At 40.3% G+C, this 27,279-nt stretch overlaps 1 protein-coding gene across 6 annotated transcripts in view; it reads right to left on the bottom strand.

Moving 5' to 3' along the window:
- STAU2 (staufen double-stranded RNA binding protein 2) overlaps positions 1–27,279 on the bottom strand; it is a 246,499-nt gene that overhangs the window by 211,543 nt on the left and 7,677 nt on the right. For 3 of the 6 annotated variants that reach the window (XR_014780205.1, XM_084786806.1, XM_084786802.1), the window contains exon 3: positions 5,130–5,260. The exons of 2 other annotated variants lie outside the window; for them this stretch is intronic. Coding sequence is in view for 3 of the 4 variants with exons in the window: in XM_084786806.1 (XP_084642932.1) it covers positions 5,130–5,243 (114 nt within the window). In the remaining variant the exon portion in view is untranslated. Of the gene's footprint in view, positions 1–5,129; positions 5,276–27,279 lie in introns of those variants that run through there. One more of the 6 variants, XM_084786803.1, reaches the window with a different exon arrangement.

Below are 27,279 nucleotides of genomic sequence, written 5' to 3'. Positions count from 1 at the left end.
CTTCAACAAATGATGCTGGTCTAACTGGATGTCTGCATGTAGAATGAAAAATAGATCACTGTTCATCACCTTGCACAAAACTCAAGTCCAAGGAAATCAAAGACTTGAACATAAAACCAGACACACTGAATCTGACAGAAAAGAAAGTAGGAAGTAACCTTGAATGCACTGGCACAGGAGGCAACTAAGATCTACTATTAATCAATGGGGCACTCGGGAAGCAGAGGCAGGCGAATCGCTGTGAGTTCAAGGCCAGCCTGGTCTACAAAGCAAGTCCAGGACAGCCAAGGCTACACAGAGAAACCCTGTCTTGAAAAACAAACAAACAAACAAACAAACAAACAAATAAGAACTCATGGAACTGGAAAGCTTCAGTAAGGCAAAGGACACTGTCAATAGGACAAAACTGCAGTCTACAGAATGGGAACAGATTTTCACCAACTCCACAGAGGGCTAATTTCCAAAATATACAAAGAACTCAAGAAACTAGACATCAATAAATCAAACATTCCAATTTTTAAAAATGGAGTACAGATCTAAAGAGAGAATTTTCGATAGAGGAATCTCAAATGGCTAAGAAACGCTTAAAAGAAATGTTTAATATCATTAACCATCAGGGAAATACAAATCAAAGCTGCTCTAGGATTCCACCTTATACCTGTCAGGATGGCGAGGATGAATAACCCAAGTGACAGCTCATCCTGGTAAGGATGTGGAGCAAGGGAATACTCATCCAATACAAGGGTGTAAACCTGTAGAGCCACTATGGAAATCAATATGGAGGTTCCTCAGAAAATTGGGAAATGACCTACCTCAAGACCCAGCTATACGGTACTCAATTATAAGTGGGTATTAGATATTAAGTAAATGACAATCGTGATACAGTCCACAGACTCAGAGAAGTTAAGTAATAAGGGGGGCTCTAAGTGGGATGCATGGATCTCCCTGGGAAAGGCAAACAGGTTTTGGGGAAGAGTAGGAAGGGGAACAGAAGAAGAGACACGACTGGAATTGGAGGGCATTGCGGGGGGGGGGGGGGGGGGCGGGCAATGTGGAAAATGAGTGCAGTGGAAATTCCTGGGATCACTGGGGGTTACTGTACTGAGGACCCCTAGAAATGGGAGATACAGAACCTGAACCAGGCATCTTCTGTAACCAGGCAAGTCTTCAGTGGTGGGACTGGGACATCAACTCAACCACAAAATCTTCAATCTACAACCTGTCCTGCTACAGGATGTGCTGGGACAATGGTGGCCCAGAATTTGTGGGAGTGGCCAACCAATGAGTGGTCTAATTTGAGGCCCATACCATGAGAGGGAGCCTATGCCAGACACTGCCTGGATGACCAGAACTGGAGGCTGGATAGCTCGAAGACCAAACACAACGGGCCATAAAATAAATAAATAAATAAATAAATCTAATTAAAATCAATAAAATTATTTCTAATGATGTTCTGCTATACTCATAGATTGGTGCTTAGCCCAGAAGTCATCAGAAAGGCTTCCTCTGGAAGCTAATGGGAGCAGATGCAGAGAACTACAGCCAAATATTAGGCAGAGAGAGGACCCAGGTTAGAGCTCTCCATTAGGCCCCTCCACTCAGCACTCAGGGAACCCATGGAAGAGGGGAAGGAGAAAAGGTGGGAGCCAGAGGGATGGAGGACACCAGAAGAGCATGCCCCTACTTTCCCCCACCCCCGGCACCAACTAAGCAAGGGATCATGGGAGCTCAAGAGACGGAAGCAGCAATCTTGGAGCTTGCATGGTCTGTGCTAGGTCCTCTGCATACATGCTATGGTGTTTGGCCTATTGTTCTTGTAGGACTCCTAACAATGAGAGTCAGGGTTTCTCTAACTCTTTTCCCTGTTTGGGGGAATCTTCCTCCAACGGGGTAACCTCACCCAGCCTCGATATGAGTGTTTGTACCTGGTCTTATAGCAGCTTGCTGTGCCATGTTTGATTCATGTCCCTGGGAGGCCTGCTTTTTTCTGTTGGGTGTAAAATGTCTCTGAGGGAGAGGGGAGGGTGGGAGCTGAGAGGAATGGCGGTGGGTGGGGAGGAGCTGCACTTGGGAGGTTTTGTATGAAAGAATAAAAAAAAAAATTTTTTTTAAAGCCACATTCAAGCAACAAGAGTCCTATTGCCAAAATGGAACTGCAAAGTCCTAAAAGCCTTCTTGGGTTGAAGAACAGCAGTGACCGAGCTCCCCAAGTGCAGCAGCACACGTCTGTAATCATCACACAGACGCTGATGCAGGGGTCACAAGGCCCAGGGCAGCCTAGGCTACACACAAAAACAGGAGGGACGAAAGGGAAAGGAATGACAGATTTTTTTTAGTTTTTAAAAAGGAAAAGAAGAAAAGATTTAACATGCCCAAGGTAAACCATTAATTAAGTAAACTAGTAAACTTGTAACTCCAAATAAATGTATTATCAGACATATATTATTAACGTGCATTTTTTAAAGTTTTTTAAATGTTAGAAAAAGATCAATAATAAAATTATCAAATATTTTTATTCCATAATTTGTCTTCTATAAATATACTTAGAACAATGGAAAAACCTGAGCAACAAGACTGTTTAAATAATTTTCCTTTATTATTTTTTGCTTTGTTTTTTTCTTCCTATAGCACTGAACACTAAACACCGAGTCTTACATAAACTAGTCAATTAAACCACCAGTACATTGCTCATTATTTTAAAGTCCGGTTAAGGAATAAATTAGTTTCCAGTTTTCTAGGCAACATTTTATATTCATACACTCCTTTTAAATTTACAGCAAAAAACAACTATGATTCCATTTTTGTCTTTGAGAAAAGCTAGCTCACTTATGCCTATACAAAGAACTAAACTAATTGTCCGTGCACTGCTTATATGTTCACTCATTTAACAAATACTGAGTACTGACTGTGTTTACCATCCAGGCACTGGAAAAGAGAACAATAACCAAATCAAAATACAGTCCTGTCCTCAGAGGTTATTACAACTAGAAGAGAACAAAGCAATAAAATATCTGCAAATAGTAAACACTACTGAAAACAATAAAGGAGAAACCCATAACCATAATCAGGAATCCATTTTTGATGCTTTTAGTTTGAAAATTCTACAAGCCATGCAGGTAGAGATAGTAAAGAGGCAACCAAACACATGGCATGCTCTCTGAGCTGGACAAACATATTTGAAAGCTGCAGCATGGTTACGTCATTCACAGGCACAGGGCCGGGATGTCAAGGCAGGAGAGAAGACACCAGGACTGAAAATGGGGCCTGACCAACTGAAAAGCTCTGGGAGATAGGGAAAAATGAGACCAAAGTAAACTTAGAATGCAGCCAATGAGCCAGGCATCGTAGTATAAGCATGCAATCCTGCCTCAGAAAGACAAGACAGGAGGATTAAGCCTGAAGCCATCTTAGAATATAGCAAGACATCTCAAAAAAAAAAAAAAAAAAAACTAAAAACTAAAAAATATACATGAGTGGCCAGTGACACAACAGAAAAAGCAGAGGGGATGGTATCCTGAAAGCCAAAGGAGGTGAACACACTTCCCCTGTCTCATGTACAGCTGACAGGTCTGGGAACACAGGCCTGGTGACTACAGCACATTCACCACAGAAGCTGCTGGTGGGCTTCAGTGACTGACTTCAAATGGCAGGGGTGGCAGAGACAAACTGATGAGGAAGGAACTAGCACCAGCCAGTATGGCTCTCTCCTGAGTCCCGCTATCCAGGACAGAGGCGACCGCCGTGACTACAGGAAGATGACTGTCACCTGATTTTTAAGAGAGAAAAACTTAACAGCACGCCTGTATGCTTATGGAAAAGATCTACCAGAAGGAGAAATTGTTGAGAGAAGGAGAGGCAAATACAGAGGACAGAGAAAGTACAGCTGGAGAGATGGCCATAAAAGGAAAAAAGAGAAGGGGAGAAGGAAATTGAGGCAGGAAGACTTTAATGCTGTAATTTAGGAGAAAGCAAAGAGACATGAAAATAAAGTGAACGGAAACAGTCGGACACAATCAAGGGCAGAATGGGTAAGAACGTGTCAGATATTCGGCCAAGCAGACACAACAGGACTGCCTTCTCTGCTAACACAGAACCAAGAGCTGGGATAAATTCCAAACTGACCACAATGCCTCCAGAAAAGCTAATAGCAAACAAACCCAACACACTGCTGTTTCACCTTTTTCCCTTGCGTTGTAGAAGATAGAAAACACCCAAAACTCAACTACCAACTGCTTTATAGATTAACCAACTCTTACAGAACCAACTGTTTCCACATTATGTGCAAAAGTCTATGGCTTTCAAAATACCCAATTTAAAGCCAGGCACAAAGGTGTGAGACTGTTATCCCATCACACAGTGAGGCAGAGACAGGCAGATTGCTGTGAGCTCAAGGCCAGCCTGGTCTACAAGGCAAGTCGAGGCCAGCCAATGCTATACAAAGAAACCTTGTCTCAAAAACCAAACCAAAACAACAATTTAAAATGTGTCAGGCAAAATCATGCACAGCTGAAATATTTTCCAGGAGATGAACAGAGCTTAAACATGTAGATTTCCTTGTAATTAATATACATACATAATATATCACAAGGCGATATATGTGTAAAATATATGCATCTGCAGCTACAAATAAACTACCTTGGTTTTTAAAAGAATAACATTGTAAGTAAATGCACAGATAACAATAATACTGGTACACACAACTTACAATTTCTTTAATAACTGATGAATCTTAAAATTAAGTATCACATTGGAAAAGATGTACCACGGATTAAGCACTGCAAACCTGCTCTGTCCATGCTACTTTTACCAGCTCTGAAGTATTTGGAAGAACACTAGACTCATTTGCAAGTGCTGCTGCTAACATTTATGAATTCCTCAGCCAGGCACTTAACATTTCTATAGCAGAAATCCTTCTATTACAAATGTTAAAAAATCTCATAGCTTCAAGGCTTTCTTCTGAGGTACTACATCTGAAAGCTTTACAACACATAACACATTACAAAAGTATTTAAGACTTAAATGTCTTCAGGCCATCCTCCACCACCACCCCCAAACAACACAATTAACACCTGGCAAATTAAGTCCGACATGATTGATTAGCATGTTCACCACCTCTCTTTAAACCTTACCTTCGAATGAGCAGGCCCGCTTTCATTCAGAAGTTTATACTGGGGTTGGATGCTATGGAAACGGGCTAACTCATTTACCAGACACATTGGAGTTTTCTCTTTGGGGTTTGCCATTTTATCGTGGAGAAAAGCTGTAAATAAAAAGGCTGTAAAGTTTTTGTCAAGAATGACTTTTAAAAATGGAAGAAAAACTAGCTTTGATTTTTTTAGACTAAAGTCATACTGTACAGCTAAATTATTTTCATGAATTTGTATTTAAAATGTTATATATCATGTAATGTCTTCCATCACATGCAACAGAAGAATGTAACAAATCTTGAACAATAAACAAAGGTACCTTTTTCTTATCTGTTATTCTCTATATACATATAACACCACCACCATACTTAAAATAAAATAGCTTTAATTTATAGTATAACTTTTCCTTTTCTCTCAACAAACTTTTACCATCATCAGATAAGTTTCTTGATTCTTATTATTACAAAAGGTTTTTTGTTGTTGTTGTTCTATTTTGTTTTGTTTTTAAGGGTCTCATGTATCCCTGGTTAACCTCAAACTCAAACTCACTATGTGGACAAGGATGACCAGGGCTGGGATTGTAGGATAAGCACCACATCCAGTCTCATGTAGGGATCGAACCCAGGGCTTCCTGCACGACTGACAGGCAAACCCTCCACCACCTGAGCTACATCTCTAGCCCAATTTCTGTCCACCTTTCCAAATAGTCAAGACTTTTCCTTTTCATTTGGATCAGAAAAGGTTCTAAACTTGGGGATCAAGTCCTAGAGGTAAATATTAGATCTTCAAAATATTTCTGCTAACCCTAAGCAAATTAAACATTTTCCTTTAATTTTTATGGAAATTTTAAAGGCAACAAGTAGTAGAAAGAGTAGCAGTCTTTTTCTACTTTTGTAGAAAAAGTAAGATTTCAAGTTCTAGGCCAGACTAGGCTACATCATAAGATCATGTCTCAAAAAACAACAAAAAGAAATTAAAAATAAAAAAATAAATGTTCACATCTAATACCCAGCATTAAAACTGTTCATATTTTCTACATTTGCTTTGAATGTTATTTTATAATTATTAATATTTTCTTTAAAAAACAAACAGCACTTCATTCTCATAAAATTCCTTTAATCTTCTCCAAAGAATACCAAGATGAATTTAGAATGTACTCTTCTAGGAGAATGTAAAATATAATTATAGATATATATGTAGTCATAAGGAAGTAGTCTTGATATATTTAGCTAATTCACATTTACAGCATGATAATAACTTTAGCTCTTTCTTCGGTATGTTGGGATTTTAATTGACACTGACTTCTGTGTTATCTTTTAACTAACACCAATTTCCCCTGGCACTACTGTAATGGGCTTTTATCCACCCTTACAGTGAGACATTCTGCAGGTGAACTGTTCACTCTGTTAAGAGATAAAGAGCTCTCAGAACAGCTATGCCAAATAACCTTCCCATGCTTCAAACATGAAAATGTGGATTATAGCCACGTATCTTAATGTCATTTACAAGCTGATGTTTCCCTAGTCATGGCCCACTAGTGTTTGGACATTTTTTCTGCATTCCTAAGTTACTAGCAAAATTAACCATTTCATATTAGGGCTCACTGTGAAGGGTCTCTGCTGGGTTTTATTGATTATTTTATATATTACAGCTTTTGGTCTATGTTTTTTATGTCTTACGACAGAAGGTTCATGCTCATGAACGCTCTGCTCCTTCTGTAACATGGAAGGCTGAGCTCTATCCCGCGGCTTGGTGGCATGGACCTGTGGCCCTGGCTACTTGGAAGCATGGAGCAGTCTGAGCAACACAGAGAGACGCTGTCACAACAAAAAACAGTAAGTAAATATAAATAGAAGAATGAAAGAGGAAGGGATCTACCGAACTCTTAAGATGCTGTAAGGTTAAGTCTTAAATGCATGCTATGGTTACTACAGCATACAGATGAGGAATGACTCCAGTTTCAGAATGCTTTCTTAGTCGTACTGGTGTAAGTTATTTTGTCCTAGGTTTCTCTTTATCTCATTTATAGATACATTGAAGTTTTTTAGTTTTTATTTCATCTCCCATTAATCAAGGCTAAAAACATTTCAGGCTCTAAGCGTAAAGCATGTGAGTGCACTGCTGTCTGCTGAAGCGGGAATAACGTATGGAGAATACATAAAGAAAGAGGCCAACTTGGGAACCTCATCTACAAACTCACATTAAAGTTTGCTATAGAGAACAGGGCTTTCTTTTAAGTTTGTACAGTTCTTAGCAGGACAATTGGGGGGGACAGTGAGCACCATGGTTACTAAGTGGTTTCTTTAAAAAGGAAAAATCACAAGTGACAAGGTGAACCTAAGCAAGCAAACTGGGCTGGTCCAGCTATGGCTGCTCTGATGAGTGAGGCCTTCTAAGCGTCTTACGAACTAAAGCAACATTAGTCATTAGTATTTTGTAAGAGAATGAAAACAGATAAAAAGTCCTGATGGATGTAAGAAAACCTTCCTTCTGTTGTAATTCACTATGTCTCATTCAAAAAAGTACTTTTTAAAAAATGCATTTTCAATTCATCCCACTATAGAAAATTTGACGATCAGATGTTATGATCAATTTAGTTCTCATTACCATGACATGAAATACTCTAAGAACAAGACACAGACAAGATCACTGCATATCTTTAAAAAGAAAAAACAGGCAGAAATGGTGACACATGTCTGAAATCCCAACACTCAGGAGGCTGCAACAGGAGGATCATGAGCTGAAGACCAACCTGGACTATGTTGCAAGGCCCTGTCTATAAATAAACAAACAAATAATGATTATAAAAATAAATGTTAAAAAATAAGAAAGCATTAGTATGGTAAAATATTGCCTGATCCAAAGTAGCATTTACATTAAAGGTGCAATTTTCATTCTTTAATACTATGAACTTGCATTATAATGCAAAAATATTAAAGACATACCTGTTATAATGTGAACATTTTATACATGAAAATATTTAGCACTGTGACCTTTAAATATAATTTATACTTATGCAAATCTTGTTTGGTAATAAAACTTGGCCTAAATACTTGCCAGGAATTACAAAGTAACATGTGGCATAAACCTTTTATTTCACTTATTTTGACTTTTCCCTCACAAAATTAATATGAATCTAATAAAGTACCTCAATGTATGACAAGTTTGATGCAAGATCCTATTTGATAAAGCTTCATAACTAAAATTAAAATGATTAAAGATGATAGAATAGAAAATAGTTATAGTTAATGGTTTCTTTCACTTTAAACCATTTACCTTTTTTTGTTTAGGACAGGGTTTCCAGCCTTGGCTGGAACTTGCTTCTTACCCCAAATTGTTCCTAAATGTCTAATTCTCCCACTTCAGCATCCCAGGAACTGAGACTACAGTCATGTACCACCACACTTGGGTTTTCCCCTATTTAGTCAGAAACCTTGTTGCTGTTAACTGTCTCACAAAGCTCAAAGTTAAGAATAATTTTGAAATTATAGCCATTTTTGATAAGGTAGCTACAAAAGGGTAAAACAAAGCACTGTATAAAAAAGTGAACTCCAGCCTTGCCTTTGCTATGCTGTAACTCAGCAGTACAGCTTGCACAGCAGGCATGACTCCCTCTGGGATTAAGCCCCAGCAATTGGCAGGGCAATCAGAAAGATAAACATAGATATAACTTAACTGTGCACAGATTGCAATGTATATATGTATGTATGTATGTATATATGTATGTATGTATGTGTGTATGTACTTATGTATGTATATATGTGTGTATGTGTATATATGTACGTACATATGTATATGTATGTGTGTGTACGTATTAAATGATACATAGCTGTACATTTTCAAGAAACTAAAGACATCACTAAATAATGGGAAGGGGAAGTGCCTGGGGAAAAGGGCAAGCAGGGAGACAGGGAGCTAGGAGGGGGGATGTGTAACACTAAGGATGTTTGAAAGAGCCACAAGGATTCATATTATTTTGTGTTCCTTAAAATTATATGTAATATGTGTAAGATATATGTACGCAGTTTAAATAAAGTAACATAACTTGGAATGATAAAGGCTCTCACAAAAATCAGAGACTACCTAACAGAAACCTGAACACTAAGCATGGAAATCTGTTGTTGGTCAAAGGTGTCCAAGAGACCCTCAAAACAATATGGCTATTTCTGTAACCCTGTGTTGTCTCCCAGAAAAAGGAGGTCAGACCCTATTGCTGAAAACAGCCAGCCTGGAACCCACCACAGGCTCGCCTTGAACTCAGAGATTCACCTGCCTTTGCCTCCCAAATGCTTTGATTAAAGTTGTGCACCACTATGTCCCACTGTATTCTATTATTACTAATATATTTTGAAATGTGCTTCATGGGATCTGGGTGGCTAGAATGCTTTTTAAAATTAAAAAAAATTATTAGTAACGGATTTCACAGTATAAGACAGCCATCTGGAGAGAGCCACTGTAGTCACTCATATGTAAGTGACTTTGACAAACTAAAAAAACCTTACGTTCCATACAGTAAAATACACTAAACTATTTTTTTTAACTAAGTGGTTATATATAAGATATAAGACACTATTAACAGTAAATAATAATCTAGTACTAATAACTATAAATTATTTGTAATTATTTATTAAAACTATTGATCAGTTTTATAAAATTTGTCATGGCTTTCTAAATGCATGCATTCTAAGTCAAACTGTCCTGTCAGACCACACTGATCTTACTCGTACAAATATATTCCTTTAGTCTCCTTTGATACTTGTTATATCCTTGATACTCATTATGATTTTCCCTGTTGGGTCACTGGAACAACATGAATTTGTCTCCACTGAAAAATCCCCAACTATCATATAAATTATGCTTACTGAGTTTCCCCCATCTACGTTAAGGGAATAGTGTGCCTTAATAGATATGAAATTAATTTACATAGAATTTGGATAAAACTAGATTAAAACTTGAATAAAAATATTCATAAATTATACATAAAATATTACAAGAGTAAATATATCAAACAAAAATATAAATATACTCTATTTTTAGATATATTTTCACAAATATCCTAAGCTTTCTGAGCCTTGACTTTTCAAATTAAAAAAGAAAGAAGTTTTCAGCATAGAGGCAAAATCTGTCTCCAAAAGAGATGTCTAGTGGGAGAAAAAAGTAAATGATCAACAAGCACTACAAACTGTAGTGTGGTGGGTACCATGGCAGGGCTGTTGCAGTGTGGTGGGTACTATGGCAAGGCTGTTGCAGTGTGGTGGGTACTATGGCAAGGCTGTTGCAGTGTGGTGGGTACTATGGCAAGGCTGTTGCAGTGTGGTGGGTACTAGGGCTGTTACAGTGTGGTGGGTACTATGGCAAGGCTGTTGCAGTGTGGTGGGTACTATGGCAGGGCTGTTACAGTGTGGTGGGTACTATGGCAGGGCTGTTGCAGTGTGGTGGGTACTATGGCAGGGCTGTTACAGTGTGGTGGGTACTATGGCAGGGCTGTTGCAGTGTGGTGGGTACTATGGCAAGGCTATTACAGTGTGGTGGGTACTATGGCAAGGCTGTTGCAGTGTGGTGGGTACTATGGCAGGGCTGTTACAGTGTGGTGAGTACTATGACAAGGCTGTTACAGTGTGGTGAGTACTATGACAAGGCTGTTACAGTGTGGTGAGTACTATGGCAGGGCTGTTGCAGTGTGGTGAGTACTATGACAAGGCTGTTGCAGTGTGGTGAGTACTATGGCAAGGCTGTTGCAGTGTGGTGAGTACTATGACAAGGCTGTTACAGTGTGGTGAGTACTATGACAAGGCTGTTACAGTGTGGTGAGTACTATGGCAGGGCTGTTGCAGTGTGGTGAGTACTATGACAAGGCTGTTGCAGTGTGGTGAGTACTATGGCAAGGCTGTTGCAGTGTGGTGGGTACTATGGCAAGGCTGTTGCAGTGTGGTGGGTACTATGGCAGGGCTGTTGCAGTGTGGTGGGTACTATGGCAGGGCTGTTGCAGTGTGGTGAGTACTATGACAGGGCTGTTGCAGTGTGGTGGGTACTATGGCAGGGCTGTTACAGTGTGGTGGGTACTATGGCAGGGCTGTTACAGTGTGGTGGGTACTATGGCAAGGCTATTACAGTGTGGTGGGTACTATGGCAGGGCTGTTACAGTGTGGTGGGTACTATGGCAGGGCTGTTACAGTGTGGTGGGTACTATGGCAAGGCTATTACAGTGTGGTGGGTACTATGGCAGGGCTGTTACAGTGTGGTGGGTACTATGGCAAGGCTGTTACAGTGTGGTGGGTACTATGGCAGGGCTGTTACAGTGTGGTGGGTACTATGGCAAGGCTGTTACAGTGTGGTGGGTACTATGGCAGGGCTGTTGCAGTGTGGTGGGTACTATGGCAGGGCTGTTGCAGTGTGGTGGGTACTATGGCAAGGCTATTACAGTGTGGTGGGTACTATGGCAAGGCTGTTGCAGTGTGGTGGGTACTATGGCAGGGCTGTTGCAGTGTGGTGGGTACTATGGCAAGGCTATTACAGTGTGGTGGGTACTATGGCAAGGCTGTTGCAGTGTGGTGGGTACTATGGCAAGGCTGTTGCAGTGGGTGGGTACTATGACAAAGAGAAAAAGGCTGGAGTTACAGTTCAGTAGTAGAGCGCTGGCACATGGCCTGTGTTTAGCAACAGTACATCGAACAAATCAACTGACTATGAGCAGAATGAAGAATGAATGGGGCTGGAGAGATGACCTGGTCGTGGGAAGCTTTGGCTGCTCTTCCAGAGGACCAGGGTTCAGTTCCCAGCACTCACATGAAGGCTGACAACTGACTGTGAATTCAGTTCCAGGGGAATCATCCTACGTCCTCCTCTGGCCTCCACTGGCACTGCATACACGTGGTGTGTTGTGGAAGTTTTGGTTTCTTTAAAAGCTGAGTTATGTTATGTAAACATGTCTTTGTTTCAATCCCAGGCATATGGGGCTACTTCAGTTTGTCCACAGCTGCTAACTATGTTGTCTCATGCTCTGGCAGGAACAGGCTCTCTGTTTTTGTTTGGTTGGTTTGGGGTTTTGGTTTTTGGGTTTTTGAAACGCTGTGTAACAGCCCTGGCTGTCCTGGACTCACTTTGTAGACCAGGCTGGCCTCGAACTCACAGAGATCTGCCTGCCTCAGCCTCCCGAGTGCTAGAATTAAAGGTGTGGGCCACCACGCCCAGCTTGGAGCATGATCTTTGCCAGCTGCGAACAGTTTAATTTTTAAGACTCAGAAGGTCCTCAGAGTTGGGAGTGAGCTAGGGTTGGAGGAAGGAAGGTGTTCCAAGAAAGGAGGAGGCTGGTGGCCCCCACTGCTGCTTCTGGTTGCTGTTGATGGGCCCTAACCAGCAGGAAGTAGCTAAGAGACCTAGGACCCCTTCCCCCTCTAACCCTCTCTCTCCTACCTCGTGTTGGCGGGTTGGAAGTTATTAGGACAGATAAGGGTTGGAAAGGAGAAAGAGGCGTAAGAACCCAAATAATAAGGATTCTAAAAGTACATGCAACAGTGGTGCACAGGCAAAACATAGGTTTGGGTTTTTTTTTTTTTTTAAGTTTAAAAAAAAAAAACTTAAGAGATTTGAAATAGGAAAGCGATGGAATTAGAACCCACTAAAGTACCAGATGTTTCCTAAATCAGAACTCTGAGTAAAGATGCCAACTGTACGTCAGTCAGAGCTCCTGCCTGTGAGGCACGGCACCTCCTGCTGCCACAGCCGCTTTCTCCACACAGCAGTCCACTCCCATCTTTTGTTTCAGAAAGGACACAGGCTGTCTCCGTTTCTTCCCCATCTCCCTCTTCCTATTCTCTGCTACTGGGAGGAAGGACTCCTCATAGTTTGCAAGTTAAAAAAAAATTAGCTGGGTGGTGGTGGCACACGGTTTTAATCCCAGCACCTGAGAGTCAGAGGCAGGCGGATCTCTGTGAGTTCGAGGCCAGCCAGGTCTACAAGGGAGTACAGGACAGCCAAGGCTACACAGAGAAACCCTGTCTCAAAAAAAAAAAAAATTAGGTGAAAAAATTCTAATATTTAAACACAATCAAAGAACAAAGGAATTTGTCTCTCATAGTGTTTTGCCTTCTAAGGAAAATGTAGCTACCTGTCCAGAGTTAATTAAATAAAGTGAAGTTTAAAGTTCAAAGTGGACATTACATTTAAGGCTGTCCAAGCAAGGACCACCAGGCTGCTCAGGTGCTGGACTTCATGGTATCTATCCACTAAGAAAAGCAAGTTCATGCCTTAAACATAAATTCAAAAATAATTCAAGTGCAAAAAGACAAAAAAATGCCATAAAAGCAGAAGACATTTTGACTAAATATCTGTCATCATCCTGTAACCCAGAACACTTTTCTGGATAAGAATTAAGAAGCCGGGGCTGGAGAGATGGCTCAATGGTGAAGAGCACTGTCTGTTCTTCTAGAGGTCCTGAGTTCAATTCCCAGCAACCACATGGTGGCTCACAACCATCTATAATGAGATCTAGTGCCCTCTTCTAGCCTGCAGGTGTATGTGGAGGCAGAACACTGTGTATGTAATAAATAAATAAATAAATAAATAAATACATATTTTTAAAAAAATTAAAAAATTAAAAAAAAAGAATTAAGAAGCCACTAAACAAAAATTGACAGCTAACAACATAAAAATGTACCACTTTAGTAAAATATGACGAGATATATATATCACTTTTCAAGCCAACAGTAAGGAAGCACATTACACACTATGTAATGTTTAAACTAGGCCAAGTATACCCATCTACTCAATGTTTACCATGTCTTCATGGTTAAAACACTTTCAAAATTCTTACTCCTAACTTGTTGAAATATGTGGTGTATCATGGTTATGCATTTTTAAACTAACATGTAAGTTAACTGGGCAAGGGCATGAAGAAATGGGTATGTGCTGGTTTGAATGAGCACAACCATGACCAGCTGGTGTGTTTGAATGCTTAGTCCCCAGTTAGTGGGACTGTCGGGGCAAGACTAGGTGTGGCCTTATTGGAGTAGTGCCACCGAGGGTGGTGGACACCAGGCGCAGTCTCACTTCTCTTTGCTGCCATCATAGCATTACATATAAGTAAGCACTGTGCCTGTTCACCTCCACGCTTCCATGATGGCTGCAGACTAACCCTCTGAAACCATAAAGCAAGAACCCAATTAAATGCTGCTCTTTTAGAAGCTGCCTTGGTCATGGTGTCTCTTCACAGCAATAGAAAAGCAACTGAGCGTGTTGCTCACAGATATTAATGGCATTTAGGGGGTACAGTGTTGATTAAAATGTCAATTGTACCTATCTCTAAGAAGGCAATGACACATACACAAATAGTATGGAAGACTGTTTTTCTTCTAGCAGCATTACATTTAAGTCCACAGCCATTGTGAGTTCTAACAGCAGTTGTGGTTCTATGTCCTCTACTCATGACTTCTATCTATAAATGGCTTTATTTCTGAAATACTGTTCCATCAATTTGTCTATTTCTATAGCAATACTACTTTCACTGGAGCTTTATAATAATTCTTGGGTCATGGGGATGGCCTCTTATGTTATTCTTTTTACAGTTGTTTTGTCAAAGTTACTGATTTTGTGCTTTGTTTTTTTGGTTTGGTTTGGTTTGGTTTTGGTTTTTCAAGACAGGATTTCTCTGTGTAACAGCCCTGGCTGTCTAGACTCACACTGTAGACCAAGCTGGCCTCAAACTCACAGAGATCCACTTGCATCTGCCTCCTGAGTGCTGGGATTAAATGTATGCACCACCATGCCTAAGTTAGTGAATCTTTATATGAACTTTAGTGATTTTTGTCCATTTCAACAATAAAGTATATAAGACCTGGAACATTATTATCACAAATCTACAGATCTGGTGAAAATCAACAAAGTTTGCCTTGCAATTCATGGAAATGGTATACAGGTAGTGCTCATTACTAACAGTGTGTCAGTGACAGGCCTGATCTACACAGTTCCTGTAAGAGGACTAGTGAACACTGGACCGCTGACTGAAGGAAAAGGAAGAGATTATACTCATGCAAGCCTCTGGTCATATTTTGTCAATTCATTAATTCACAATATTTAAATGTTTCTGTTCAAAGGCTCCCTACTTCAACTATGTATATTGGGTGGGTGAGATGGTTCAGTGGGGAAAGGTGCTTGCCACTGAGCCTGACAACCTGAGCTAGATCCTGGAACCCACATCATCTCCCTACATGCATCATGGCACGTGCAGGCCAACACGCACATGCACGCGCACACACACACACTAAATAATTGTAATGTTTTAAAGACATGTATACTGTTGACTCATTAACATTGAACTCAGAGAAAAGAGCACTGTTATTCTGTCTACTCAGAGCTTATCTAGTTGTTTTTGTTGTTGTTGTTGTTTGCTGTTGTTGCTGTTGTTGTTTTTCCCTAGAAAGTACATCAGGGCCTTTTTAACTAGGAACACTCCACAGACTTCAATACTCTACCTCAGCACTGTTTTAACAGAAGCTCAGGAGTGCAGCCAGTGTGACAATGAAAACCTATGAGAAAGCCACTGGCTGGCAATGCACAAGGTGAAAGAATGCAGAGCACAGGCTTGTTCCATCTCAGGTAGGGATGTGTATATTGAGACTCAGGATTTTCAAAGTTCTACAAGTCTATAAATAAGCATAAAAGTAACATTGACTTGAGGATTACAAGTAACTCTAGTGACTAAGGCAATTTCACAGAAATTCAACTCACAAGAAATCAGTAAATAGTGAAGATCAAGTTTCTCAGTTTATACAGGTGCTCTTTCATTTCTCTCAGCAATAATTTGGAGTCCTCGGTTTTCTTTAGCATATTTTCCTAGTTTCAAACATCACTATAAGAGTTTAGGGGTTTGTTTGGTTTTGTATGGTTCTGGTTTTCTGAATTGAGACTTGCTTAGACCAGACTGACCTCAAATCTGTACTGATCCTCCTGTCTCTGCCTCACAAGTTCTGGTATTGCAGGCATGCACCACCAAACCCAGCTATTTCATATTTCTAATGATCTTGAAAGCATTCTCTTTACTTCATTTTAGAAGCCTTTTTAATATTCTTTAGAACTGATTGGCTTTTTATTGCTCCCATATCCTTTAACCCAGATACACTCACTCATTAGCTTTAGTAGAATCCTGCCAGATTTTGTACACAGACAATTAGGTCACCTACAAATAAAGACCATTGTACTCCTCCTTTCAGAGTTTGAGTGCCTCTCTTGTTTAACTGCACTGGCCTGAACCATTATACAAATAAGATACTACACAGGACTAGTGAAAATGAGTATCTCTGTCTTGTTCTTGATTTCTTTTCAAAGAGTTCAACTTTTCACCAGCAAATACAATTTAAGCTAATAATGTTTTTCTTTTTTCTATATGAATTTTGAGATTATGGTATAATTATAGCATTTTCCCCTTCCCTTTTCTCCCTCCAAACCATCCACTATGCCCCTCCTTGCTCTCCTTCCAATCATGGCCTCTTTTTTCATGAATTATTTTTGCATATATATATATATACATATATGTGTATATACATGTTATATACATATATATCCCTAAATATAAACTTCATTATCAAATTTTAAAAGTTCACTTCAGCAAACAAGGGTTTGCTGAAAACTTATCAAGAACAAATGAATGTTTTTACAGTTTAAGTTTGAGTTTAATAATGAAATTGTAATGTGTCATAAAGATGCTTACAACTTCTCATAAGACAAAAGGAAAAATATTTCATAGAGGCACTTAAGCAGCAAAATTTCTAACTTGAAATAAAATTATGTATTGCTACTTTTGTCTCTCTTTTGCTAACGGCTTGAGTCAGTTTTTAACTCTGTACCTCAAAGCCAACAATAAAGCTGCTTCTACTAGAAAAGATGTATTTTCAGTATGGAAAGCTCTTTAGTTCCGAGTCCAATGCAGAGGCTCTCATGCTGCACTGTTCCCTTCTGGAGGTACAGCAGCTCCGCTGGCAGAGGTACCCAACTACAGCCCAGCACTCAGCAAGTTCAAAGCCAACCTCGTCCTCACAGTTAGTTCCAGGCCAATATACAAGTTGTACACACGAAGGGCCTGTCTCAACAAAGACCAAGTAAATTACATTTAGTTTCTCTTCCTGGTCCTAGTAACAAAATTTAAATAACTGCATTCCATTTACAATTTAATAAGTAAAACTGCATCCTAAACTCATGTTTAAGATACTGAGTTAAGCTGACCATAGTGGCACATACCTTTAGCCCAAGCAATGGGAGGAAGGGACAAAGAAGCAAGTGGATCTCGCTGGGTTTAAGACTCACTGGGTTGCCAGGCATGGTGAAACACGCCTTTAATCCCAGCATTGGGAGGCAGAAGCAGGCAGATAGCTGTGAGTTCGAGGTCAGCCTGGTCTACAAAAGTGAGTTCAGGACAGCCAGGACTGTTACACAGAGAAAACCTGTCTCGAAAAACCTAAAAAAAAAAAAGGACTGGCTGGGTTTAAGGACCCCAACAGTGAGCTCTACAACAGGAACCTGAGCTATACACAAAGACCCTGCCTCAAAAGAAAAAATAAAAATAAAAAGATGCTAGTTAACAGTGTATGCACACATCATTATAATTGGTGTTTGAATAGACACAGAATGACACTTTAAATCTTGGCTAATGGTTCTTATCAAGAAATCAAGTGAATCATCATTTTGCTTTCAAACAGAACATTATACTCTATTCATGTTTACTAATTATACATATAACAATTGTCAGAAAGCATAAGCAACATTATACATTAAATTACAAATATAGCCAAGCCTATGAAATGCTGCCCAGCAAAATCAGCCTAATCAAGATAATCTCTCACAGGCATGATTGCTTTTCAGGTAATCTGAAATCCCATCAGGTTGACAATGCAAATCAACCATTGAAAACTGCCTTCACTATCCCTATAGAAAACAGTGGGAGTTGTTTGCACTGTTTGGGGTTTGGTTAGTTGGCTTGTTTGGGGAGATTGTGCTCTACTCTCTATAGTACTAGGGACTAAACTCATGGTCTGACATTAGACAAACAGGCCACAGCTGATCTGCATCATCCCAGCCCACTCTGTCTCCCACAGGGTCCCGCAGCACAGTTACAAGAACTCTCTATGGGGCAGTCACATGATTCTGGTGGAAGTTGTTTGACTGATTTGTTTGTGGGCTTTTCTTTTCCTTTCTATAGTACTAGAGACTGAACTTGAGGACTTATGCTAGGCAAACATGTCCCCAGCCCATCTTATTTTTTATTATTATTTTAGTTATGCACATGTGTGCGTATCTGTGTGTGGGGGTACAGGAGTCCTCAGAGCCCAGAGGTGTCAGATTTGCCCTCAAGCTGAAGTTAGTGGCAGTTGTGCAAAGCTGATGTAGGTGCTAGAAATAGAACGTGGGTCCTTTGAAAGAAAAGCAACCTGAGCACCTCTCCAAACCAGTTTTATTTTATTCACTGGGTCCTACTGTGCAGTGCCGACTGACCTCAAATTCACTATACTCACATTTTAGCCCTCTGGAGAGGTTGAGAATACAGAAATAAGCCGCTCTGACCACATATAATTGTTTACAATGTCCTCTAATTATATCACTTTATGTCAGCTAAGAATGTTTTGATTATTTACTTACTTATGGGTCATATTTTCAAGTTTCTTTGCACACATAATTGTCACTGAGCAACAAACACTATGAATTTCACCCTACTGTGTTGGGTATTGTTCACGCCTCTACCTCTTCCTCAACTTTGTTCTAGGCTGCAGCTAAGCACATGAAGTAGTCTGTTCAAGTCTTGCTTGCGTTGGCTGGTTCCAGAGCAGCACCATCTCAAGAGAGGAACGTGCAGGCTCTCCCAGTCACGTCTTGTCCTATGCCACACCTAGGAAGTCTCTCGTGCTGGAAGGGCGACAGCAACTGTACTGCTCACACTGTGAAGTACTCATCTTATGCTGCTATAAGAGATTACCAAGGCTACAGAGCTCACCAGAACCAGAGCCTGATGCCTGTACTTCTTAGTCTGGGAACTCTAAGGCCAAGAGGCCAGCCTTCTTGCTACAATACCAATACCAAGGCAGAAGGCTGAGTGGCAGGAAAGAAGAGAACGAGAGCGATCCAAACTCAGTCTTAGAGCAAGCCTACTCTCCTAAGGAGCCCATTCCCACAACAGTTGGAACTCCTGTGCAATGTTGTGTTCTCTATGGGAAACAACATAGCAATTCCTGGAAGCATTAACACTGAATTACTGTATGACAATTTCACAGCTGGGCACATACAAAAATAACTCAAATTACAGACTCAGTGTTTCTGCATCATGTTCATAGCAATATTATTCACAACAACACAACAAGACAAGAATCAGGATCCCAAGTGTTAACCAAAAGATGAATGGAAAAACAAAATATGGTGTATACATACAACATATGCACTTGGATTCACATTAGTCAAAAGGTGAAAACAACTTAAGTATCTATCAGTGGATGAATGGACAAACAACACAAACACACAGACACACACACACGCACACAGACACATACACACACAAAGGAGGATTTCCTATTCAACTTTCAAAAGGAAGAAAATTCTGGTATATACTACAAAAAAAAACTTTAAAAATATTGTACTATTAACCCACTAATAAAAGAACATATATAATTGTATTTATATGAAGGTATTTAAGGGAAGTCAAATTCAGAGTTAGTAGGTAAAATGGTGATTTCCAGGGGTTCAGGCGAAGAGCAATGGGAGAAGTTGGTGTTTACAAATGTCTGCAATAGATGTGGAACAATATGAATGAAAGTAATGCTGCAGAACTGCACAGGTCACCATAATCAATTTTATTAGGTAAATTTCAACTCAAGAATTTCTTTTAAAATCACAACTAAAAGCCTTCCCTTCTCCCCCCTCCCCCTTTAGTTTTTCGAGACAGGGTTTCTCTGTGTTGCCTTGGCTGTCCTAGACTTGCTTAGTAGACCAGGCTGCCCTCGAACTCACAGTGATCTACCTGCCTCTGCCTCCCGAGTGCAAGCCTCTTTTTTAAAGAGTTTACAGTTAGAATAGAATGCTGACTTAACAGGAGTCTTTCGATAGATATGGCTCCACTCATCTGGATGAAAATTCCCAGACATCTCATACCCAATCATGTCTTTATTGCTATTTGTTCAGGGCTGAAGGTGGAGCTCAATGGAAGACGGCTTGCCAGGGCCACAATGGCTGAGGGCAGGGAAGTCAGAACGCATCTATGTGTCTCAAGCTGTTTTTAGGATTTCCAGCTAGCATCACTAGTTTTCAGCCACTAATTACATGTGTTCTCTTTAACATTTCTTCCACTTTGGGTTCACAGACTTCTGTCTTAGAAATGGCTACATGTTATTGCAAAGTGTAAACCCATAGTAATAATATTTGGCGTTTCCTTCTCCTAAGCCCTATACCCATCTGTTTCTCAGTTGACCTTCCAACTGGTGCTTCATTTTAAGCTCTCAAGAATTTCTACAGATTGAAGTTCACTCTCTCCTTCTAGAGTCTTACCTACAATCAATCCTAGTCAGTATTTTAACTTCAAGCATTGTACTCTTTGTTTCTAGACGTTTCATCAGTGTGTATTTTAAAGCTTCCTCCTATTTTCACATCATTTTCCTCTCCTTCCTTAAACCTTTAGAGCATGATAGCAGCATTTTATACATTAGTATACAAAATCAATCATCCAAGACTACGCTTTCAGGGATCATTTCTATAGTTCATTACAAAATCAATCATTCTTTCTAGTCAGTGGGGATTTTTGTTTTTGTTTTTGTTTTTTTAAGATTTATTTATTACATATACAGTATTTTGCCTGCATGTACTCCTGCCCTCCAGAAGGGGGCACCAGATCTCATTATAGATGGTTGTGAGGCATGATGTGGTTGCTAGGAATTGAACTTAGGACCTTTGGAAGAACAGACAGTGTTTTTAACCTCTGAGCCATCTCTCCAACCTCTAGTCAGTGGTTTTTTAATCTTGGCTATGAGGGGTTTTTTGGGGGTGTTTTTTTTTTTGGCAGCCATTTTGACTTTGAAGTGACAGTAACATAACATCAAATTAACCTACTAGAAGCAAGCAATACACTGACATTTACTAATTTATAGCATTTTACAATCATTGCCTGTATATAATTGTAAAACCTTTTTTTTTCCTCAAAAGGAAACTCCATGCCCACCAGGCAGTTACTCTAGACCAGTGGTTCTCAACCTGTGGGTCATGACCCCTTTGGAAGGTCACATATCAGATATCTTGTTTATCAGGTGTTTACAATATAATTCATAACAGTAGCAAAATCAGTTACAAAGTAGCAACAAAAATAATGTTATGAGCCGGACACAGTGGCACACATCTGTAATCCCAGCACTCTGTGAAGCAGAGGCAGGTGGATCTCTGTGAGTTCAAGGCCAGCCTGGTCTACAAAGTGAATCCAGGACAGCCAGGGCTACACAGAGAAACCTTGCCTTGAAAAAAAAACCGACGACAACATGTTGATATGAGGCACTGTATTAAAGGGCTGAAGCCTCGGGAAGGCTGAGAACCACTGCTGTAGAGCCTGGCAGCTATCGATCCTAATCCTACCTCTCTGAATTACCTATTCTGGCTATTTCATATGAATGGAATCTTATCATATGTAACTTTGTGTGTCTGACTCTTTAACATATACTTAAGACTCACCCACAGTATAATATGTATTAGTACATCTTTATGTCTAGGTACCATTTTCCTAAGTATAACTACCACAATCTGCTTATTCACTCCCTGGGATCTAACCTCATTGTTTTATATGCTTATTTTCAATTGTCCCAGAATAACCTGTCAAACAGATTATTCTTCCCCCCTTGAAGTCTTGGCACTCTTGTTAAAAAACAAAAACAAAAAAAGACACTTATTCTCACTTTCGTTCTATTGGTCCATAAATCATCTTTACTGCAATATCCTCCTGTTTGGACTACTGTAGTAAATTTTCAGAGCATAAACGTTTCCCTCAGCTTTGCTGCCTTTTAGTGCTGTGAGGCTATGGGCCTGTCCTTGCTGTGTCTGAGGATCACCCTTCCCACTTCATCACAGTCCTGATAGAGACGCCACTGAGTCAGCAAGGTGCATCCTGATCATATTAACTTTCCTGTTCATGGATGCAGTATGCTTTTCTACCCACTTAGGTTCTAATTTCTTTCAACAGTATTTTTTGTAGCTTTCAGTGTGAAAGACCTTCATAAAGAAGTCTATTATTCCTTTACAAGTATTACTGAAATGATTTTTCCTTTTACTTGTATTTAATGTTGGAGAAAAGCACATGTACCATGGCAAACATGTGAAAATTTAAGAGGAGTGAGTTGCCTCTTTCCACTAGGGATTGAGTGCAAGTCTCCAGGCTTTGGAACATCTGCCTTTAACAGCAAATCCATCTCGCTGCCTCAGAAACAAAGTTTTAATTGAGATTGTTTAGTGGTAGCTTATAGAAACACAACAATTTTTATGTCTTTTTATGAGCCTAAATCCATGTTCAATTTGGTTATGTGAGTTCTGTGTTCATGGCTTTGTGGAGTCTCTCAACAGAATCACTGTCCTCTGCAAATGGTTTTATTTCTTCCAGGGGCACCTATATTTCTTTTTCTTGTGTAACTGCTCCTGCTATCATTTCCACTCCGGTTGACTGAGAAAGTTAAACGAGGTACCCCCTTGTCACCTTGTTCCTAATAAGATGAAGTGTTTCGGTCTTTCACTCTGGAGTCTGTGGAGCTCTAAATACGATTGGCCCCCATAAGCTCATATATTTGAATGCTTAGTCATCATCTGATAGTGGCACTGTTCAGGAAGTATTAGGAGGTGTGGCCTTGTTGGAGAAGTGTTCATGAGATGGGGGTGTGGGGGGGGCGATGCTTTGAAGTTTCAAAAACCCAAGCCCGGCCCAGTGGCTCCCTCTGTGCTGCCTGAGCCAGATGTAGAGCTCTCAGCTACTCCTCCAGCACCATGTCTGCCTGTGCGCTGCCACACTGCCTGCCATGGTGATGATGAACCAGACCTCTGAAACTGTCAGCTTAAATGCTTTCCCTTATAAGTTGGTCATGGAGTCCCTTCCCAACAGTAGAACAGTAAACAAGACAGAGTTGGACGTCAGCTTTGGGTTTTCATAAATGCTGAATGCTGAGGACATATATTATTTATTTGTGATCTTTCTTTTTAATGTGGGCATTCACTGCTATTAACTACCCTCTGATCATCACTTTCACTACTAGTAAGTCACTGTCCTAGTTTCATTTCTGTTGCTGTTATAAAAACATTCTAACAGAAACACAACTCAGGAGAGAGTAAGGACTTATTTTGGCTCACAATTCCAGTTTACAGTCCAGCACAGCAGGCACATCAAGGTGGGAGGAACAGCAGCTGGTCTCTCATCCTCAGTTACGAGTCTGCAGTCATAAATACCACTGCAAAAGAGGCTTCCTTGCCCCTGGCAGCAGACGGCAGCATGAACTGTGGACTGTCACATGGGTTCCAGAGGCAGCACACATCACAGCCATCAATATGGTCCCCATCAACAGCCCAGGGCATGGACATCGACATGATTAACTGGTCTTCTGGATGTAGCATGGATCATGTACATCAATATGCCTTCCCGGCAGCTTGGACCATGGGATGCTTCCAGCAGCTGCAGGGATCACTTACATCAATATGGGCTCTGGTGGCAGCACAGACCACAGTAGTCCCTCAGAGGAGATCCAATCCAGAAAACAAACCATTCTTCATCTTTGACCTCATGCTACTGCTCAGGGTCAGGGTTATCTTGCTCCTGGGCAGCGTCTCCAGGACAGGACCTTCCAGAGCTCCATCATGTTTGCAGCCTTGGGTCAACCCCATGGCCTGGTGCTCTCCTCCTCCAGCAGAGAGTGCGGTGCTGAGTGGTGGCAGCAGCTGTGGCTCGACGGTGAGCCAGTTCTGCAGGCCAAGTACCAACACCAGCCCATGGTGGTCTGAGCCTCCTAGAAGCCCACAACCCTGTTTCCACAGCCACTGCCATGTCTCCAGTTCCACCACTCTGTTCTGACACCTTTCCCATCTTTCTAACGCACCTTCATTTATTAAAGTGGTGTTTGCAGTCTGCTGTGTCACACAGTGTACTTGTTTTGCCCAAATAGCTTTATACGCAAAGACTTACTGACCTGGTTCAAGGTTTATGAAGCACCTTAAATTTTCCAGGCTGCTGCACACCTCCCTACCTTCATCAGCCCCCTTCCCAGCTTGCAGCCCATCCACCCAGCAGGGCAAGCAGCATAAATGGCAAAGCCTACAAGACAACAACAGCAGAGAGGCTCCAAGCTCCCCCCACCAGCCTAGTAGGCGGTGACAGGGCAAGACTGCACCCATCTCTCTATTCCACCATCTTTTTTCCGAATACCATGTGACCACTTTTTAAAAGCATCTTCCCATAAGACCTGCCTTTTTTAGTTTTTCAAGACAGGGTTTCTCTGTATGGTCCTGGCTGTCCATACAGAGAACTTACTCTGTAGTACTGTGATTAAGAGCCTCACCACCACTTTCTTAAAAGACAGGAAAGAAAGAAAGAAAGAAAGAAAGAAAGAAAGAAAGAAAGAAAGAAAGAAAGAAAGAAAGAAAGAAAGAAGGCAGTTTAAAGGGAGAAAATGTCATTACTGTAATAGAACATAAATCATTCCTTATTTCGTAATAATAGTATATTTAATATCAAATTATATATTTAAATCAAAGTATATGATATAGCATAATGCAGTTTTTCATATATGCTCAACTTTAATCAGTTTTGGTCTGTTAGGACAAGAAAAAGGTACAGTTATTTAAAAGTGATTGGGGGAAGGGGAAATTCTGTAAGAGCATTAAAATCAATATAGTAAAATATCTGTTGCTTCATGAGGGTCAGCTTAAATCCTTTTTCATCCCTTCTTATTTTTATTTTGCAAACCCTCCCTCTCATGAGAAAGCAATCACCATGAAAATAAGAAAAAATAAAAATCACTCTTAAGTTTAGTAATTCAATTTAATCTTTGGCTAATGAGAAAGTCTTTACAGCTTCTACTAGTCTCAATTATGGCAACTATCCCTCTCTGATTTGAACACTTTGAGGGATGAAACGTAATCAATAAGAAGAAATCCCTAATTGATTCTAGAAATCCATGTCTTTAATAGCTAATTTCATCTATCTCCAATTGCTAATTAAATTTTCTAGGCAAATCCCAAGGAATTGTATACAATGCTTAATTCAGTGATGTGCAAAGTGGCAAGTGAGTAATGCTCATTAGTACTGATCCTTTCACTGACTTTCAATAAATATGATGGTCATAAAAATGAGTAGTCATTTTCACCTGTCTATGCAAAAATATGAAACCCAGTGTGGAAACAAAGAGCTGCTGAAAAATCACTGAAAGGCAGCTTTGCACCTACAACAGTCCTAAGGCAATTCTTACAAGTCAGGCTGCTGTTTCAAATATGACTAAGCAAAGTATATGCTAAGAGCTCTTTAAGACTCCACATAAAGATTTCGTGTGTGTGTGTGTGTGTGTGTGTGTGTGTGTGTGTGTGTGTGTTGGAAAGGGAGGAAGGTGATCAAGGAATAACTCAAGTGCTTTAATTTGAATGGCACTTGTACAATGCAAGATTATAGAATATGTGGATGGACACAATTATGTAGATAATGTAGATATTGTGAAAAAGAATGGAGACGTTTTCTTTAATAACAACGCTGCTATTTATTAACTCATAATGAATATATATATACACACATACAGCTTTTTTGAGACAGGGTTTCTCTGTGTAACCTTGGCTATCCTGAACTTGCTTTGGAGATCTGGCTGACCTTGAACTCACATCAGCTCACGTGTCTCTGGCTCCCTGAGTGCTGGGATAAGAGGCGTGTGCCACCACACCTGGCTATAAATATATTTTTTATGAAGATGAAGATTATCTAAACCTAGAACTAGGAGAATAAACAAGCAAAACCACCATCTTCATGAAAGGGACAAATGTCACACAAATCTAGTCATCCATCAGTATCCCTTAGACACTGAAGCCTGCAGGTGCTCTAGCCCCTTAAATGCATATGCTGAGCACAGGTTTATACAAATTACCCAGTATACTTCAAACCATCTGCAAGTTCCTTATGATACCTAGTGTGGTGCTGTACAACTACTGCTTAAGAAATAGGTGTAACAGAAGGAAACTGTTTTTTAATATTTTCAAGCTGTGGTGGATTGACATTACAGATGTGTTACCAAAGGTTTAGCCACAGACGCAGAAGACTGTAGTTTCAATTTGATAGTAACTTCAAATGCCATAAAGCAAATAAATAAAAAGGCAGAGTGTTAAGACATATACCAGACTTTGGATCAAGTGAGCCCAAGTAAGTGAAGGGTAGACAGTACAGTCCATGATAGCCTGTGCAAAAAAAGGTCCACGAGCTGGAATGGCCTTGCTCAACCTAGATATGAGGTGTTCAGATTCTTTCTCATATGTATATAAAGTCTGTGATGTGTAAAAACATGCAAATTAGAGGTAAGTCTGACAACTACAGAATGACTCTAGCTCAGAAAGGCCTAGACAGATAAGCTTAGAAGTCACTAGATATAGTATTCAGGGTGGAGGAACCAGAGAGTTCTCAAGTAGGAGAACTTGAGTATGGAGGGAAACATTGTACCGTATGCTGAGGCCTGAGGAAAACTGTTTCCAGTGAGCCTACAGTGTTACACTGTAGTTTGTTTAGTAGTAACCTTCCTTCTAGCCTGTGTAAGCATCCTAGGAAAGGACTCCTTTTTAAAATACACTGATACAACCTCCTCACAAGATAGGTCACTGAAAATGCTCTAAACCTACAGTACTGCAAGTGGTGCTACCTCATGACCACGGATATTCTGAACACAGTAGCATGTCCTAGAGGGAAGAACAGATCAACCTCTGTCCTGTGCAGTCAGGAGGTACCAACTTGCAGGAGTGCCACCATGTCCCTTAAGAGCCAGCTCGTCCCAGTCTCCGGCGTTTATACAGTATGTATTCTCCACAGAGCAGCAGTCGGGTTATGGTCACAGAAGAGCTGAGACACAGTTCCACAGCTTATGGCCAGAGCACCATGTAAATAAGACATGCCTTAATACAA

The sequence above is a fragment of the Acomys minous genome (assembly GCF_964271855.1).
Source record: "Acomys minous genome assembly, chromosome: 1".
Lineage (NCBI taxonomy): Eukaryota > Metazoa > Chordata > Mammalia > Rodentia > Muridae > Acomys > Acomys minous.
Note: the sequence above shows the minus strand (reverse complement) of the source record. Positions and strands in the feature narration are given on the sequence as shown.